General features: G+C 42.3%; 2 protein-coding genes across 8 annotated transcripts in view; one reads left to right on the top strand and one right to left on the bottom strand.

Moving 5' to 3' along the window:
* The window catches only part of LOC125751533 (schlafen family member 13-like), a 26,254-nt gene extending 16,247 nt beyond the window's left edge, over window positions 1–10,007 (top strand). For 6 of the 7 annotated variants that reach the window (XM_049030476.1, XM_049030472.1, XM_049030471.1 and 3 more), the window contains 4 exons: window positions 74–1,173; window positions 1,265–1,390; window positions 1,484–2,210; window positions 2,299–3,907. In XM_049030476.1, the coding sequence (XP_048886433.1) occupies window positions 87–1,173; window positions 1,265–1,390; window positions 1,484–2,210; window positions 2,299–3,067 (2,709 nt within the window). In that variant the 5' untranslated portion in view covers window positions 74–86 and the 3' untranslated portion in view covers window positions 3,068–3,907. Of the gene's footprint in view, window positions 1–73; window positions 1,174–1,264; window positions 1,391–1,483; window positions 2,211–2,298; window positions 3,908–9,216 lie in introns of those variants that run through there. The other variant, XM_049030478.1, reaches the window with a different exon arrangement.
* Window positions 4,852–13,874, bottom strand: taldo1 (transaldolase 1). The gene is made up of 8 exons (XM_049030497.1): window positions 13,684–13,874; window positions 10,196–10,319; window positions 10,005–10,112; window positions 7,792–7,923; window positions 7,300–7,475; window positions 6,777–6,974; window positions 5,550–5,695; window positions 4,852–5,212 (listed from the first exon to the last, which is right to left on the bottom strand). Exons 1-8 carry the CDS (start codon window positions 13,784–13,786, stop codon window positions 5,180–5,182), a joined length of 1,020 nt encoding a protein of 339 aa, XP_048886454.1. The 5' UTR covers window positions 13,787–13,874; the 3' UTR covers window positions 4,852–5,179.

Below are 13,874 nucleotides of genomic sequence, written 5' to 3'. Positions count from 1 at the left end.
GAACAGGTGAACACTGTCCATATGCTGCCAGCTTTGCACTTAATAACTTGCATCTCTTCATTAATTATCACAGAATATTCAGGCTGATGGCTCTATCAAAACCTGAGAGTCTTTCACTGGAATGCAGTGAGCTCCCTGATCAATTTCTTTTTGTGGGAGATGTAACCTTGGGTGAGAATGCCAGAGACACCATGCAACAGAAGACTGAAAAGCAGAAGCAGAAACAGAGTATTTTAACAGCTGTGGTTGCCCTGCTGAACTCTGGTGGGGGGATCGTCCGTGCGGCGGTCAAGAATGAGAACTACAGCTATTGCTCAGAAGGTATAGGCCTGGACCTAGAAGTGGCTTTGAAACAGCTGGTTGAACCATCAACTATAGAAGATTACTTTGGGTTTTCGCAAAGCGGGATGACCTTCTTGATTTTTGTGAAAACATGGAGCTCCACTGGGGGTCGGGTTCGTCTTTGTAGTATTGACACCGGCCTCCGAATTAGATCTGGAACATCAGCTTTAAATGTTGAAAATAGTGCAGTAACAGATTTCTTAATGAAGCAGAAGAAAAAGAAAAAATTGGCAAAGGGACAAGGTGATGAGCCTGTGGCAAAGAGACGCCGCTTTTTGTCTGGAGATAGAGCCAATGGTCAGCGGCTGTTTGAAAGACAGGAAGTTCAGCTTGGAGAAGAGTTACCATTTGGGGAGAGTGTGAATGTGGAGCTGAAGAGTTTTAGTAAAGAAAAAAACCTTTATAAAAGAATTAAAGACATCATTGCAAAGTACAGAAGTGCCTTTGCCAACACAGATGGTGGCTACCTCTTCATTGGTGTTGATGATAAAACAAAAAAAGTAGTTGGATGTGGCAGCGGTTTTGACAAGGATTCCATAAAGAGAGAAGTAGAAGACATATGCTGCAAGGTCATTTCAGTTCACTTCTCAGGCTGCACTCAGGAGAATGACTGCTCTGTGGAAGTCCGCATCCTCGACGTCCTTGGGGGAAATGCCAGTGAGTCTCTGTACGTTGTGGCCATACACATTCCAAAGTTTTGCTGCACTGTTTTTGAAAGACATCCGGATTCATGGCATCTTGAAGGCACAGATACAGGGTGCCCTCAAGATGCCAAGGTGTGCCAGATACAGGCTGGAGTCTGGTTGGAAAAGATGCAAGTGACTGATACAGGTACAGGTCTTTTCTTGCTTTGGTTACAATAAGAAAATGATTTGATAAACACAGATCTTATCTCTGACCCTATCTGTTCTCCTGAATATAGATGATGATGATTTTTGTGGCCAGTTTGAAATAATGCTCAGTCAGAATGCTGCACCTCCAAAATGCAAGTCGGTCTATGGGATCAAAGATGACCACCTAAGTTCTTTGCAGCACAAATTGTTCCCTGGTAAGTACAAAAGACATTTGATTTTACTTTTACGGGTTTTTTCTGATTGTGAAAAGGTTTTATTTTTAAAAACCTGTGCTGTTGTTTTTATAGTTAATGTAGGAAGAATAACAATCACACCTGATGACCTTAAGAAAAAATTATGGGAAAAGTATCCAAACCTTCAAAAGTTGATGCCAGAAGCCAGTCGAGGAGTCATGATTCTCTCCAACAGCTGGGCAGTTGATATTGACAGACCAAAAAACAAGGAGGTCATTTGTGAAGCCCTCCTGATCTGTGAACAGGATTACCCTAAACTTTTCTTCATGGTGGAAAATGGAAGCTCTGATCTGTGGGAATATGCCAAGGATACTGCCTTCCACCTCAAACGGAAGCTTGTGAATCTTGGAGGCTATTCTGAATGGGTCTGTGTGATCCCACAACTGGTGAACTGTGAGACAGGGCAGTTAATAGCAAGAGATCAGAGTAGTGCTGGTACTGTGATAGGGCATCAGTACCCAGAGTGCTACAAGCCTGAGAACATGGGGGTAGTGAGAGCCTTACTACGGGCCCTGGTGATTGTAGTAATGAGCTTCACTTCAGCACTCAGTAATCAGTTAGGGCAGGAGTTCTTGAATTTGCTCACATTTGAGCAGTTTGAAATCCTTCACTCAAAATTTGACGTAGAGGACATGAGAAAACTGTTTGTTCACGGCTATCCTGGAACAGGGAAGACTGTGCTGGCAACCCTGGTAATCAAGAGGATTAAAAATACATTTAGATGTGAAGCAAGTAATATCCTTTACATCTGTGAGAACGCACCACTAAAAGAATTTATAAGGTAAGTTTCCAGAGTTTATTATTCGGAACTTTGTAAAATAATGCCTCTTTCTGATATTACCAGAATTAACAAAGCCTTTTTTCTTCAGAAAAAAAAACATTTGTCTGAGTGTAACACGGTCAAGTTTCATGAATGGAGCATTTCCAGATATCAAGCACATAATTGTGGATGAAGCCCAGAATTTCCGCCTGAAAGGAGATTGGTATAACAAAGCAAAACAGATTGTGGAACCAGAGAATGGTGTGTTTTGGGTCTTTCTTGATTACTTTCAGCTCAGTCATACAGAACCTAGTGGTTTACCATCACTTTCAAGACAATCCAATAAAACCATTTTGGACAAATCCTTGCGGAATAGCATGGCTGTACACAGTGAGGTTTACAAGATACTTATGAAAATAAGAGTGAGTAAAGCTAAACGTGAGAGAGATGTAAAGCAACACATGGAAAGAATGATTAGGAAGATTAACTGTGTGCACTCACTTCCAGGTTATTATGAAGAGATAAGCTCAACAAAAAAAGCAAAATTATTCATACTGACAGCACTCTTAGAAAGCCTGCTAGACCAAGGAAACTCTCCAAAAGATATTGCCATTCTTAGTTCAATTGAGAGTGGCGCTGATCGTATAAGACAGGAAATTAATAGTTTGACACAGGAAATTCCTTTTGGTTCAGCAGAGGAAATATATGAAAATGTGGTTGTGGTTGACTCAGTTCGCAGGTTCTCTGGTCTGGAGAGAAACATTGTCATTCTGATTAATCCAGTGGTTCACATACTTCAGAGAAATATAAAAAACCAGTTTTTGGTTTCGGCCATCTCCAGAGCTAGATTACAACTGTATGTTATTTTCGTGAAATGAAAGAGCAAGAATTGGACAAAAAGTCCATCACAGGCACTACAGGGTAAATATTGTAAATATGACCAAATGTTTTTTTGTCTATCCTAAGCTTTGGCCCAGTCTACCTTTCTGCAGTTTTTAGTTATTGATACATATAGTCAACTAACAACATTCAAAGCTTTGTTTACGCTTTACATTAACTGCACCTTCATAATGCATTTGTAGAATATTCAGTGCACCTTAATCATGCATTCATAGAACATTCGTAAGCAGCATGTAATAATACATCAACTACCTAACATACCTTAACTGTAATATATATTAACAAACATATAATAAACATATCATGCAACTTTAGAAACTACTTGTGCATTTACAGCAGTGTTTTTATGTATCTTTACAATGTGAATTTAATTAGCATTTCATTCAACACCCCATACACAGGTATACATACACAATCACATATACACACTGTATTTTGTATTTGATTAGTGCCAAGTTTCTAAATCCCTTTGATGGAGAAACCTTTGTAATGGCTGGTATTTATATTATCGATTTTATGAAATGTATGGTTTACTTTTGTGATTCTGTTTCTTTTTAAGACATAAATACTAAGTACAAAACATTGTTATTGACTTTCACCATTTTAATGTTATGAATGTAGTTTTATTGTGCTGTAGTGTTTTTATTCTGTTTGCTTTCTCTCAAAATATAAATCCTAAGTAATGCTTTCCAAGTCACCATGGTTATGAAATGGTCAAATTAATAAAAATTACCTCAATGAACCAGCATCATATGACTGTGATAGAGGACAAGATAAGTGGTATAATGTTCAAATAAATATTAAGCCATCTTGAAAAAGGGTGTGTTCTTAGGAAGTAGTTCCAAATCTTTCGATTTTTTAAGTACCTTGAATTTTGCCATTATTTAGAAAACAATACAATTTTCCTCCACAAGGAGCATCAGCTTTATTAAGCCTGAATTTTCCAGTCTAGTGCATTGAGGATGAAGCCCAGAACACCCTGTGGAAGATGGTACAAAAAAAGGAGCCGAAAGGGGCCATTTCTGAGTGTCCATGGATTACTAACCGCACTGATAGAATTCCGACGTAGCAGACCATTATTTTGGTGGTTTATCCCTGGTACCATGTTGATGGAGGAATTAGAATCTCCAAATTTGCCTTGGGCCCTATGCTGCCTGAAAAAGACTCCAGGGCCCCTCCTGGCTAAGTGTGTAAATGTAGCAGGTGGTTAGTTTCAAATGGCCATTTTCACTTGGTCCACCATACATTGTTTTGTTGATCACATATCTTGGTATAGCACAAATAAATATTCCTGAAATCCTCCATCTTTGTGTGTGGTCCGGCTGTACCATTCTATTTCCATTGAACTTTTATACTGGCAATAATTCTCTTAGTTGGTACCATTCACCCTATAAAGCGATGTGCGCAGCGTCTCATAACAGTGCAAATGCGTATTTTATGTGCATTTTGTCTGTTATGACAAGAGATGACTAGCAGCTGTTCCAACCTTTAAGTGGAGTAGTGCCCCTCCCAAAGGGAAAAAAAAATCATAGATATGCATCACCAGCATCAACTAAAGAGCTGGGATATGTTTTAACATTAAACTAGAGCACTGTTTTCCAATCCAGTACAGTCCATGTTTTTGCTCCCTTCCAGTTCCCAGGGAGCAAAAACATGGATTGGCTGTGGGTCCCCAAGGACCAGACCGGGAAACACTGAACTAGAGACATGTAACTGCAGAAGTATATTCCATGTAGACAAACCTTCCACCAAGACACACACCAACAGGGGCAGAAGAATTTAATCAGACACAAACTGATAAATGCCACTGGTCTTACATACAAAATGATTCTGGACAGATTTTAGAAATGGTTCAAGCCAAAACAGCTGGGTCTTGGGGGGGGGGGCAACAGGAGTCTTGGTCCCTTAGTGATAAGGTGCAATCTTCTGGCCTCTAAGAAGTGTTCAGGGGTTGCAGTGTGACCCGAGTCCCACTGTCCATACTGATCCAGGAAGATAATGGGATGGGAAGTCGGAGCTCATCACTCCCAGTCCCTCTTCAGCCTGAGGAAGGAGGCCAAGGCCAAGGCCGGCACCCCAGCATGACCACCTCACTCTCCATTCTTCACATCCATCATCTGCTCCTGAAAATACAAGAGGAAAATGTAAGCTTCTGTGCATAAGATGGAATAATTTCAAAATGAAGCGTAGAAGTAATAGAACATGTTGAGAATCTCTGATCTATTAAACTTAATATCATGGCAAGTCATCTTTATAAAAAGCCTATACAGCCATTTAAACCAGTATCCTATCGGTACATTGTATAAGCTCTGTGGGAAAACACTGATTTCCCTGGTCAGTTAATTTAGGCAAAGGACTTGCCTGTATTAATTCCAGCTTTTTCATACATGAAGCAGTTTCGTACATGAAGTCTTCTGCACATAATTTGCAGGATTAGTGCAGCCCTATTCATGCCCGTACCTTGATCATACTCTCCAGCTTGACAGCATCAGCTGCAAACTTGCGGATGCCATCAGACAGCTTCTCTACAGCCATGCGGTCCTCATTGTGGAGCCAGCGGAAGTCCTTCTCGTCCAAATGAATCTGCTCCAGCTCACATTCCTTTGCTGATGGGAAACAAGAGCAAATCAGATCAACCCCAACTGAGTGTCTTGTGGAAAGAGCAGCTTAAAAGACCAGCACATTTGCCATTATGAAGTTTTAGCAGGGGGCGGCATGGTGGTACAGTGGTTAGCACTGTTGCCTCACACCTCTGGGACCCGGGTTCGAGTCTCCGCCTGGGTCACATGTGTGTGGAGTTTGCATGTTCTCCCCATGTCGTCGTGGAGTTTCCTCCGGGTACTCCGGTTTCCCCCCACAGTCCAAAAACATGCTGAGGCTAATTGGAGTTGCTAAATTGCCTGTAGGTGTGCATGTGTGAGTGAATGGTGTGTGAGTGTGCCCTGTGATGGGCTGGCCCCCCATCCCGGGTTGTTCCCTGCCTCGTGCCCATTGCTTCCAGGATAGGCTCCGGACCCCCCGCAACCCAGTAGGATAAGTGGTTTGGAAAATGGATGGATGGAAGTTTTAGCAGGAACTTGTCGTTTAGTCAGTTTATATAGTTGGTTATACAAGGTTGGATTATTCAGCTCCAAGTAGACCACAAGCAGTAATGCAGCCATTTTTAAATGACCATACCATTACTAAGGATACACCATGCAGGCGTGTCACAGCAGTATTGCCACCGACAGCATTTTCAGAACAAAATGGGGGATCAAACTTTCCAAATCAGCATTACTTCATCACCCTTTCAGCATCCCCATTATATAATTAAGACATGATCTGGGTATGTGGTGAAGGTCACACACAATTTGAATTTATCAGTTTATGGTTGCAGTGGTAAGTAAACTTACGTTCAACTCCCCGTACTTAAAGGAAAGTTACTGATCTTCAAAAAGAAAAACCCTACTTTAACGTAAAATTTTGGTAAGGAAGCTTTAAATTTATATGCGGCACCAGACCAGACCAAAATTCCTTTCAAAGTAAAATGTCAGGTACTTATGTAAAGGTGTTGAAAATGAGAGTAATTCAATTCCTATATGGCAATAAGCCAGTTCTGGGGCAGAGTATGACCTAACCACTCCTCCCACAACAGATCGTTTTCATATGTGGCATATACCCATGATGCAGTGGTATCCAAGTCCTCACCTCCCTGTGCTGTGAGGGTGGGCACCACTGAACTGTGGTCTTTGCTCAGCTCTGCCAGCAGGCCAGGAGAGATTGTCAGCAAGTCACAACCTGCCAGGGCCTTCACTTCCCCTGTGTTGCGGAAGGATGCACCCATAACCACAGTTGGGTAGTCAAACTTCTTGTAGTAATTGTAGATCTTTGTCACACTCAGCACACCTGTTCATTAAGGAAAGGTACATGTAAATTGCAAGGATGAACAGTAGCTCTCCAGTCACAAATGTTCTGGAAGTGAAAAAGTATGTCAAACCGTGTAATCTGAACAAACTTGCATTTTTGTAGGCCATTGTCAGCTAGTCCTGAAAAGGATGCATGTTGCATGTCTTGCCACAAGCTAAATAGGAAGCCTGACTTGTATTGAGAAACTAACCAAGGCTGCATCCTCATTCAATGCCTTCAACAATTTTCTCAAGTTCTGGCAAGATTATATCATTCTTCAGACAGTTCGCGGGGTGAAACGACTTCCACAGCCTTAGCCAATTACCTGGATCTTCACTGGCTTCATAGGTCTTTTTATCTGTGTTTTCCTTGTACCAGTCCAGGATGCGGCCCACAAAGGGAGAGATGAGGGTGACATGGGCTTCAGCACATGCCACAGCCTGGGCGAATGAGAAGAGCAGTGTCATGTTGCAGTGGACTCCATGCTTCTCCTCCAGCTCCCTGCAGATCAAATCAGAAGTGCATTTCCTTATATGATTTCCTCGTGATCTTTAATCATCATCATAGTTCAGATGGTCACAGGGTTTGGTTAATTATCTATTACTCTGAATGAATCATCCATCCTCCCAGCACATCCTGGTCAGGGTTGTGATAAGGGACTGGAGCCTATCCTAGGTAACAAATCACAAAGCTGGGCCACACCCTGGACAGGTGAATGAATCATGGAAGGATAAATTAAGTGCATGGCTGTCAAAAGAGAGTATGGAATTTCCAGTGAGAATGACCGAGGCTACATTAGAAGAACCCAAAAGCACACCTGCCAGCCTGGATCCCCTCCCAGGTGGAAGACAGCTTGATCAGCACCCGGTCCTTGCCCACTCCTGCCTCCTCATACAGAGCGATGAGCCTCAGTGCGCGAGACACCATTGCATTCTTGTCAAAGGACAGCCTAGAGGGCAGCACAATGTCAACGATCAGTCAGCATTCACATAGGGCAAAGAGTTGCAACTCCTAGAAAATTAGAAAGCAGCTCCCAACCCAGTCCTCCTGAACCTCTAGATAGTCCGTGTTTTTCCTGGGAGCAAAAACGGACTGTCTAAAGGTTCTCAAGACCCAGGTTCAGAAACACTGTGCCAGTGATGTATTCAAGACCATCTGTTTTGAGATCAAGACAAAAATCAAGACCAAGACAAGATCAAAACTTGAATCAGAATTTAGATTTTGTTTTTGATAGAGTGCACCCATATCCAGGTTATATTTTCTTGTCAATCACACACTACATAGAGGGGTATTATTTTCTGGGGTATAAGCAGTGTTAAATGGGAGTTCATATCAATGTATAGTTCAGGTTATAGCAAATTGTGTGGAGCTATTATATGAATGTGCCTTACTGAATGAATTTAGGTCCAAAGCATAAGGACATTACAGAACAGTAAAATATGGGTATGAAACATGCAATTTAAGGTTATTTGTAACTATATAAAAACAAAAATGAGAGAAATGCTTCATATTAACACACCATTATAAGCCAGTATCAAATACACTCGTTTTGATATCCAAATGTTTCTATGAACACTATTACTGATACGTTCCCTTCATAAGGAGTTTGTTATTTTTTTTTATTAATGATGTCATGTGAAACGTTAGCCTAATCTAGCCCATAAGACACAATATGAAAGAAACCCGACCTGGCCAAAGTAGCCTAGCTTACGCTTATTTTTCACATCTCATAATTACCTTTACTCTAAACGCTATAGAAGGTTGCAGTTCTGGAAAGTTTTTCGATAATGATCATCGTTTTGTCTCACCAAATGACACACTGCCTGCACAGCCTCCCTCACAATGCTGCAGTCTCACACACACACGAATTCCAACTGCTTTCCATGGACTGGGTGTGTGGTTCCCTAGTTGTGCATCCTCTATCAAGCTGATGCTGAATGCGCTCTCTCTCACACACACAGCTAAGGATTTTGGGCCCCATGAAAAGAATCTTGACAGGGCCCCCACCACAATTTTATTGGGGGCTTCTCTGGGCCCCCTCTCAGTCATGGGCCCCGAGAATCATCGTTTACCCCCCCTTTACAGCACCCCTGCACACACACACACACACACACTATTAACAACACATTAGAACTGAATTAAGAATGCACCTGGCCAACAGATTTTCAACTGCAGATTATTATTATTTTTTTTTTAATATTCAGGTGAATATTTAGTTTCAATTTTTATTTTTATCTCTTAGCTCCGGACCTAGGTGACCTCACATCTGGCTATGGCCCTGTTGGAAGTGCTCCTCAGACGAAGATGTATCCACTCAAGGTGAACTGACACAGACAAGTAGGCACAGAACAGCACATGCATCCAGATGGAAACTGCAAACCAAGCTGATTGAGTTGTAATCCAATTGAGTGCGAGAGACCTACAAACAAGCAAACGATCGAGATCTTCCCAGCGTCTTTCACATTCATTTTTAAAGGGCCCGCTTGCTCAATCTCTCTTCCCAGCAGCTGCTGCGCCCTTTGAAGATGTTCAATAGCATTATACCGCTGGAGCAGCTACGTTTTAAGTAGCGCTGCTACAAAAGGACGACACAGGAAAGTTAATTTCTGCTTAGTGAGGGGAAAGTGTATTTGCATATAGATTCAGATAATGTTTTGCCATACTGAGACTTATGCACAAGACAAAATAGACTCAAGACTGAGATCAGGTTGAGCGGTTGAGACCAAGACCAGATCTCGAGAACTACAACTCTGCACTGTGCTAAAGGATTGCAGGCAGTTTCTTCTAGATCTTTCTCAAGTCAATTGCCACTTTGTTAATTTTTAATCAAAACAGTTTAACAAAAATAGGCAAGTTATCTGCAAGAAGACTTAAGGAAGAGTGCCATTAACTACCAAACTAGGGACTCCACAGTAAAAATTGATTCAAAGGCGAATGCTCAGCTTGAACATGGAACACTGCAGAGTCTTCAGATTGACATTTACTGATCCGCAGACTTGAAAGGAAAAGGTGGAGGTCATGTGGGAGTACCTGGCATCAACCTCTGTAGACACCCTCCCTGGGATTTTTTTCAGGATCTCCAGGCCAAAGCTCACAAACAGCTTGTCCATGGTATTTGTCACCTGTTCCTCTTCACTCCTGTGATCATGGTAGACAATCCATTAACTCAAAGTGTGATGACAGAAAATAATCATTCAGTCCCAGTGAAGCACAAGCCTTACCCTCCATTGGCAATTCCATATTTAATGGCCTGGTCCAATAAATGCTGGTAGGTGGGCATCTTTGCAGCAGCCAGGATAAGGGAGGGGTTTGTTGTGGCATCCTGTGGCTTGTACTCTTCGATGGCTGAAACATTGGTAGATACAGAAGATCGAATTGTAACATTTCAACAGCCATTCCAGCAATTCGGCAAAACCCACACGGATATCGTAACGCAACGAGCAGGCCCAATGGAAACCATATGGGGATATAGCTGGCACCAAGAATGGGCACTGTTCAGATATAAAGAGAAATCAGTACCGATGCCCAACGGTCCACCCTCACCCCAGTACTTTACTCTCTAATAAATATTTCAAAACTGAAATCATATACAAGTCTGTCCATCCATCCATCACTGTAACTGCTTAACTCCATCCAGGGTCATGGGGGGGGGGGGAATAGGAGCCTAGGGGCGCAGGTGGGTGCCAACACACTGCAAGGTGCACACGCACACAGCCAGCCACACTCTCAACCAATCACGTAGTAATAACACTAAGCCATTATATACTTCCAGAAGAATTTTACAATGTTTGGTAAAAAATATTCATGTAAAAAAAAACATCACACATGTGCATTGAATGTTTTATCTATTATTGAATGCTATAAATTGGCATTTTGCCACAAACACTAAAAATTGCTCATCTTGCCCTTGTGCATAAACGTTACAATTCTAATGCTACTGTGGTGTCCATATAAAAATAAAACAAAACCTATCCAGAACACAAACCATTCCAAACAAAGTTACTCACAAAGGAAGCACTGTGTGCCAGAAAAATGTATATTACATGTATAGAACAGCAGTATCAGTGCACAGAGGGCCAAGGGCCCCGGCACCCGAGCAGTGTGGCGAAAAGATAATCATGTTTTTTTTCTTGCATTAACAGAGGGAAATTGGCTCTCAGACGGAAGCCAGCACCATTGACTCATGTAAAGAAGCTCAGAGCTGACTCCTTTGCAGCCACCACATCACTAGTGTACTGTACCCTCTCACCCAGATGTGCTCTCAGTTACCGAAGTTCAGCAGAAAGTGATATAACATGACCGCACAGCTGAAATCAGATTCATGATCCTGTCAATACCGTTATGAGTACAGAGATCTGTACTCAACCTTAACTGGCACCCTAGAGACATGCCCAGTACATGAAGAGTCTGAGCTGAGCGGCCACAAGCTGGACCTCATCCTGCCCCCTCTTTCCAAGGCGTCCACAACAACATGCTTTTCCCCTCAGATGTGTGACCAGAAAAGCTCAGACCAATTACTAGTGGTGTTTCCACTCACCTACATTTTGTGCATTTTGAAGATGCAAACTGAAATTGTTAATGGAAGCTCGAATGCCTGGAAACCCTCAAAATTTGATAAACGTTCAGATTTGCTCATGGTGGTTTTGCGTGAAGTTGAATAAGTAGTAAAGCCTAATTTCCAAACCTGCAACGAGAACAGAACTAGTAGGCACACAGGACATGATAATTAGTTTTTCTATACCCACAAACTCATACAAAGTCAACTCCATGTTGAAGTTTGAGACCCGGATCTTAATCTTGCAGCACAATAAATGGCAAGTACTAGACTATTCGCATGACATGCATTCACTATGGTGACTTATTGAAAATTCACTTATAATTTGCACAAAACAGATTCCTCCCTCAGTGCAAATAAGCAAATCATTTAAAGAAAAGGGGCAGTGACTCAGCAAAATTATAATGCATACACAGGCCTGATATTGTCATTCCTACCTCACCCAGTGAGACGAGATTTTCTGCAACAACTGCAGTACTCCAAAATAAAAATTAAAGTAGAATTAAATTCAACTTGCCAAGCCTTACTGCACTTTCAAATCTAACAGATATTCTCATTACCAGATTATGGGTAACGGATGGTCAAAACCCCATGGAAGCTCGGAACCCAGTCCGTGTTTCTAAATAGCTATAGAGCGATCAGCAGGGCCAGTCAGACCACACTGCTGGACCAGTAAGCACTGAGGGGGCAGCAAGCAGGAGAGAATGTCAGCTGATGGCACCAGACAGCTCCACCCACACAAGGGTCTGCCTGTACACAGCAATTGTCTGAGTACCACCTCACTACCAGATTATCTGATCTTCCCCGATGTACTAATAAGAATGTGGAAAAACATACAGCAAAATCTTGGGCGCTATACTGGCAGTAACTTGATACTTTTAGAGGGTCATAAATTCTCAGTTGTGCTCATGATAACGTTGTTATATTAAGAATTTAAACTTTGGTGGCAATGGGGGGGCGTACACAAAACAGGAACTTCATTTTCAAAATGTAGTCCTTCAAATGCACCGCACTTGTGTAACGGGGGGAATTTCACTACAATTTCACAACAAGGCTAAATAAAAATTGCTAAACCTCAGGACTACCAGCCGATAGCAGACGTGAGGAAAAAAGGCTCATCAACATAAGTCACCTTTTAATATTACCGCACACTGCCCCTTTAGAGCACCGTGAAATAGGAAAACTACATGACGGGTATAATAGCCAATGTATTAGCAGAGCTCCAGGAAACAGATCCAGGAGTCACGTGCTCCCCGTCTGACAGCAAAGTGATTCGTCTATAACTGGAAGAAATACGCTTCCGAACGAAAATCCAGGCAAAGTTACATGAAAACCTCGCCAGACATCCGATGAAAGTTTCAAAATTTTATCATGCACGCCTAGTGCGGTTAATTTCTTGCGTGCGGCCTTCGAAAAAGCATCTATAAAGTCAATCAGAAACCATTGTAACGTATACATGTACAAAAGCTCTAAAGTGCCGTCAGACGTTTTGGCAAAGTGACTGAAACAGATCTTTATTGAATTCGAAAGAAGGTCATCCAGCATAAGGAATCTGCATACTGAGAAACATCGGAGTACGAAACATGTTTTACCCCCCCCCCCCCCCCCAGATTAGTAGCCGTCTACATAAGGCTCACCATACATTAACACGTGTAGACTTGGCATGTCATTGTCTGATTTTCATCGGACACAACGCCCGTTTTGATGCTCCCCTACTTCACCTCAAGAAGTTCATGCTGAACATCAGATCATCCAAAAAAGAATGGCAAGTTACAGGAACGACACATGCGTGTCACGTAAACACCAAGGAAAACCAGAAACTTAATTTAAACAGATATCGACTCCATCGACAGACTGACACGAAGACCACGCCTTCGGCCACAGCTACAGAGTACACATGCCTACGATAAGGTGCCGACGGCATTATCAGGCCGATCAAAATGATTGCAAGGCAGAGAAATCCCAGAGAAATGCCTAGAGCTGGCAAAGGAGAAAGGCCCGAGTCCGGGAAGCAAGCTGCCTCATTCCTAAGCACGTAAAAGAACAAACAACTGATATAATATGCTCAAAGTATGATAAATGCTAAACACAGGTTTAGAGGAAGCGGCAGCATTTCGACTGAAAAGGCCCGACCACGAGTTATCTGTCGTTTACCATTAAAATCGCCCGTGTCCGCCACAACCACAGTGTACTTCTTCAGTTGGTCAAGCGCAAACTCCATCTTTTGCCGTTTCTCCGGAGCGACTGAGACTGACATGACTGGCGGCGAGCTCGAGCCCTTTTTATACCGGAGCGCGTGAGACCGAGCGCAGCTTCGAATCCACAAGAAAGCCGAGAGCGCGGCC

Source organism: Brienomyrus brachyistius, chromosome 11 (assembly GCF_023856365.1).
Source record: "Brienomyrus brachyistius isolate T26 chromosome 11, BBRACH_0.4, whole genome shotgun sequence".
NCBI classification, from domain to species: domain Eukaryota; kingdom Metazoa; phylum Chordata; class Actinopteri; order Osteoglossiformes; family Mormyridae; genus Brienomyrus; species Brienomyrus brachyistius.
The sequence above is the reverse complement of the archived record's forward strand: the minus strand, read 5'-3'. Positions and strand labels throughout refer to the sequence as shown.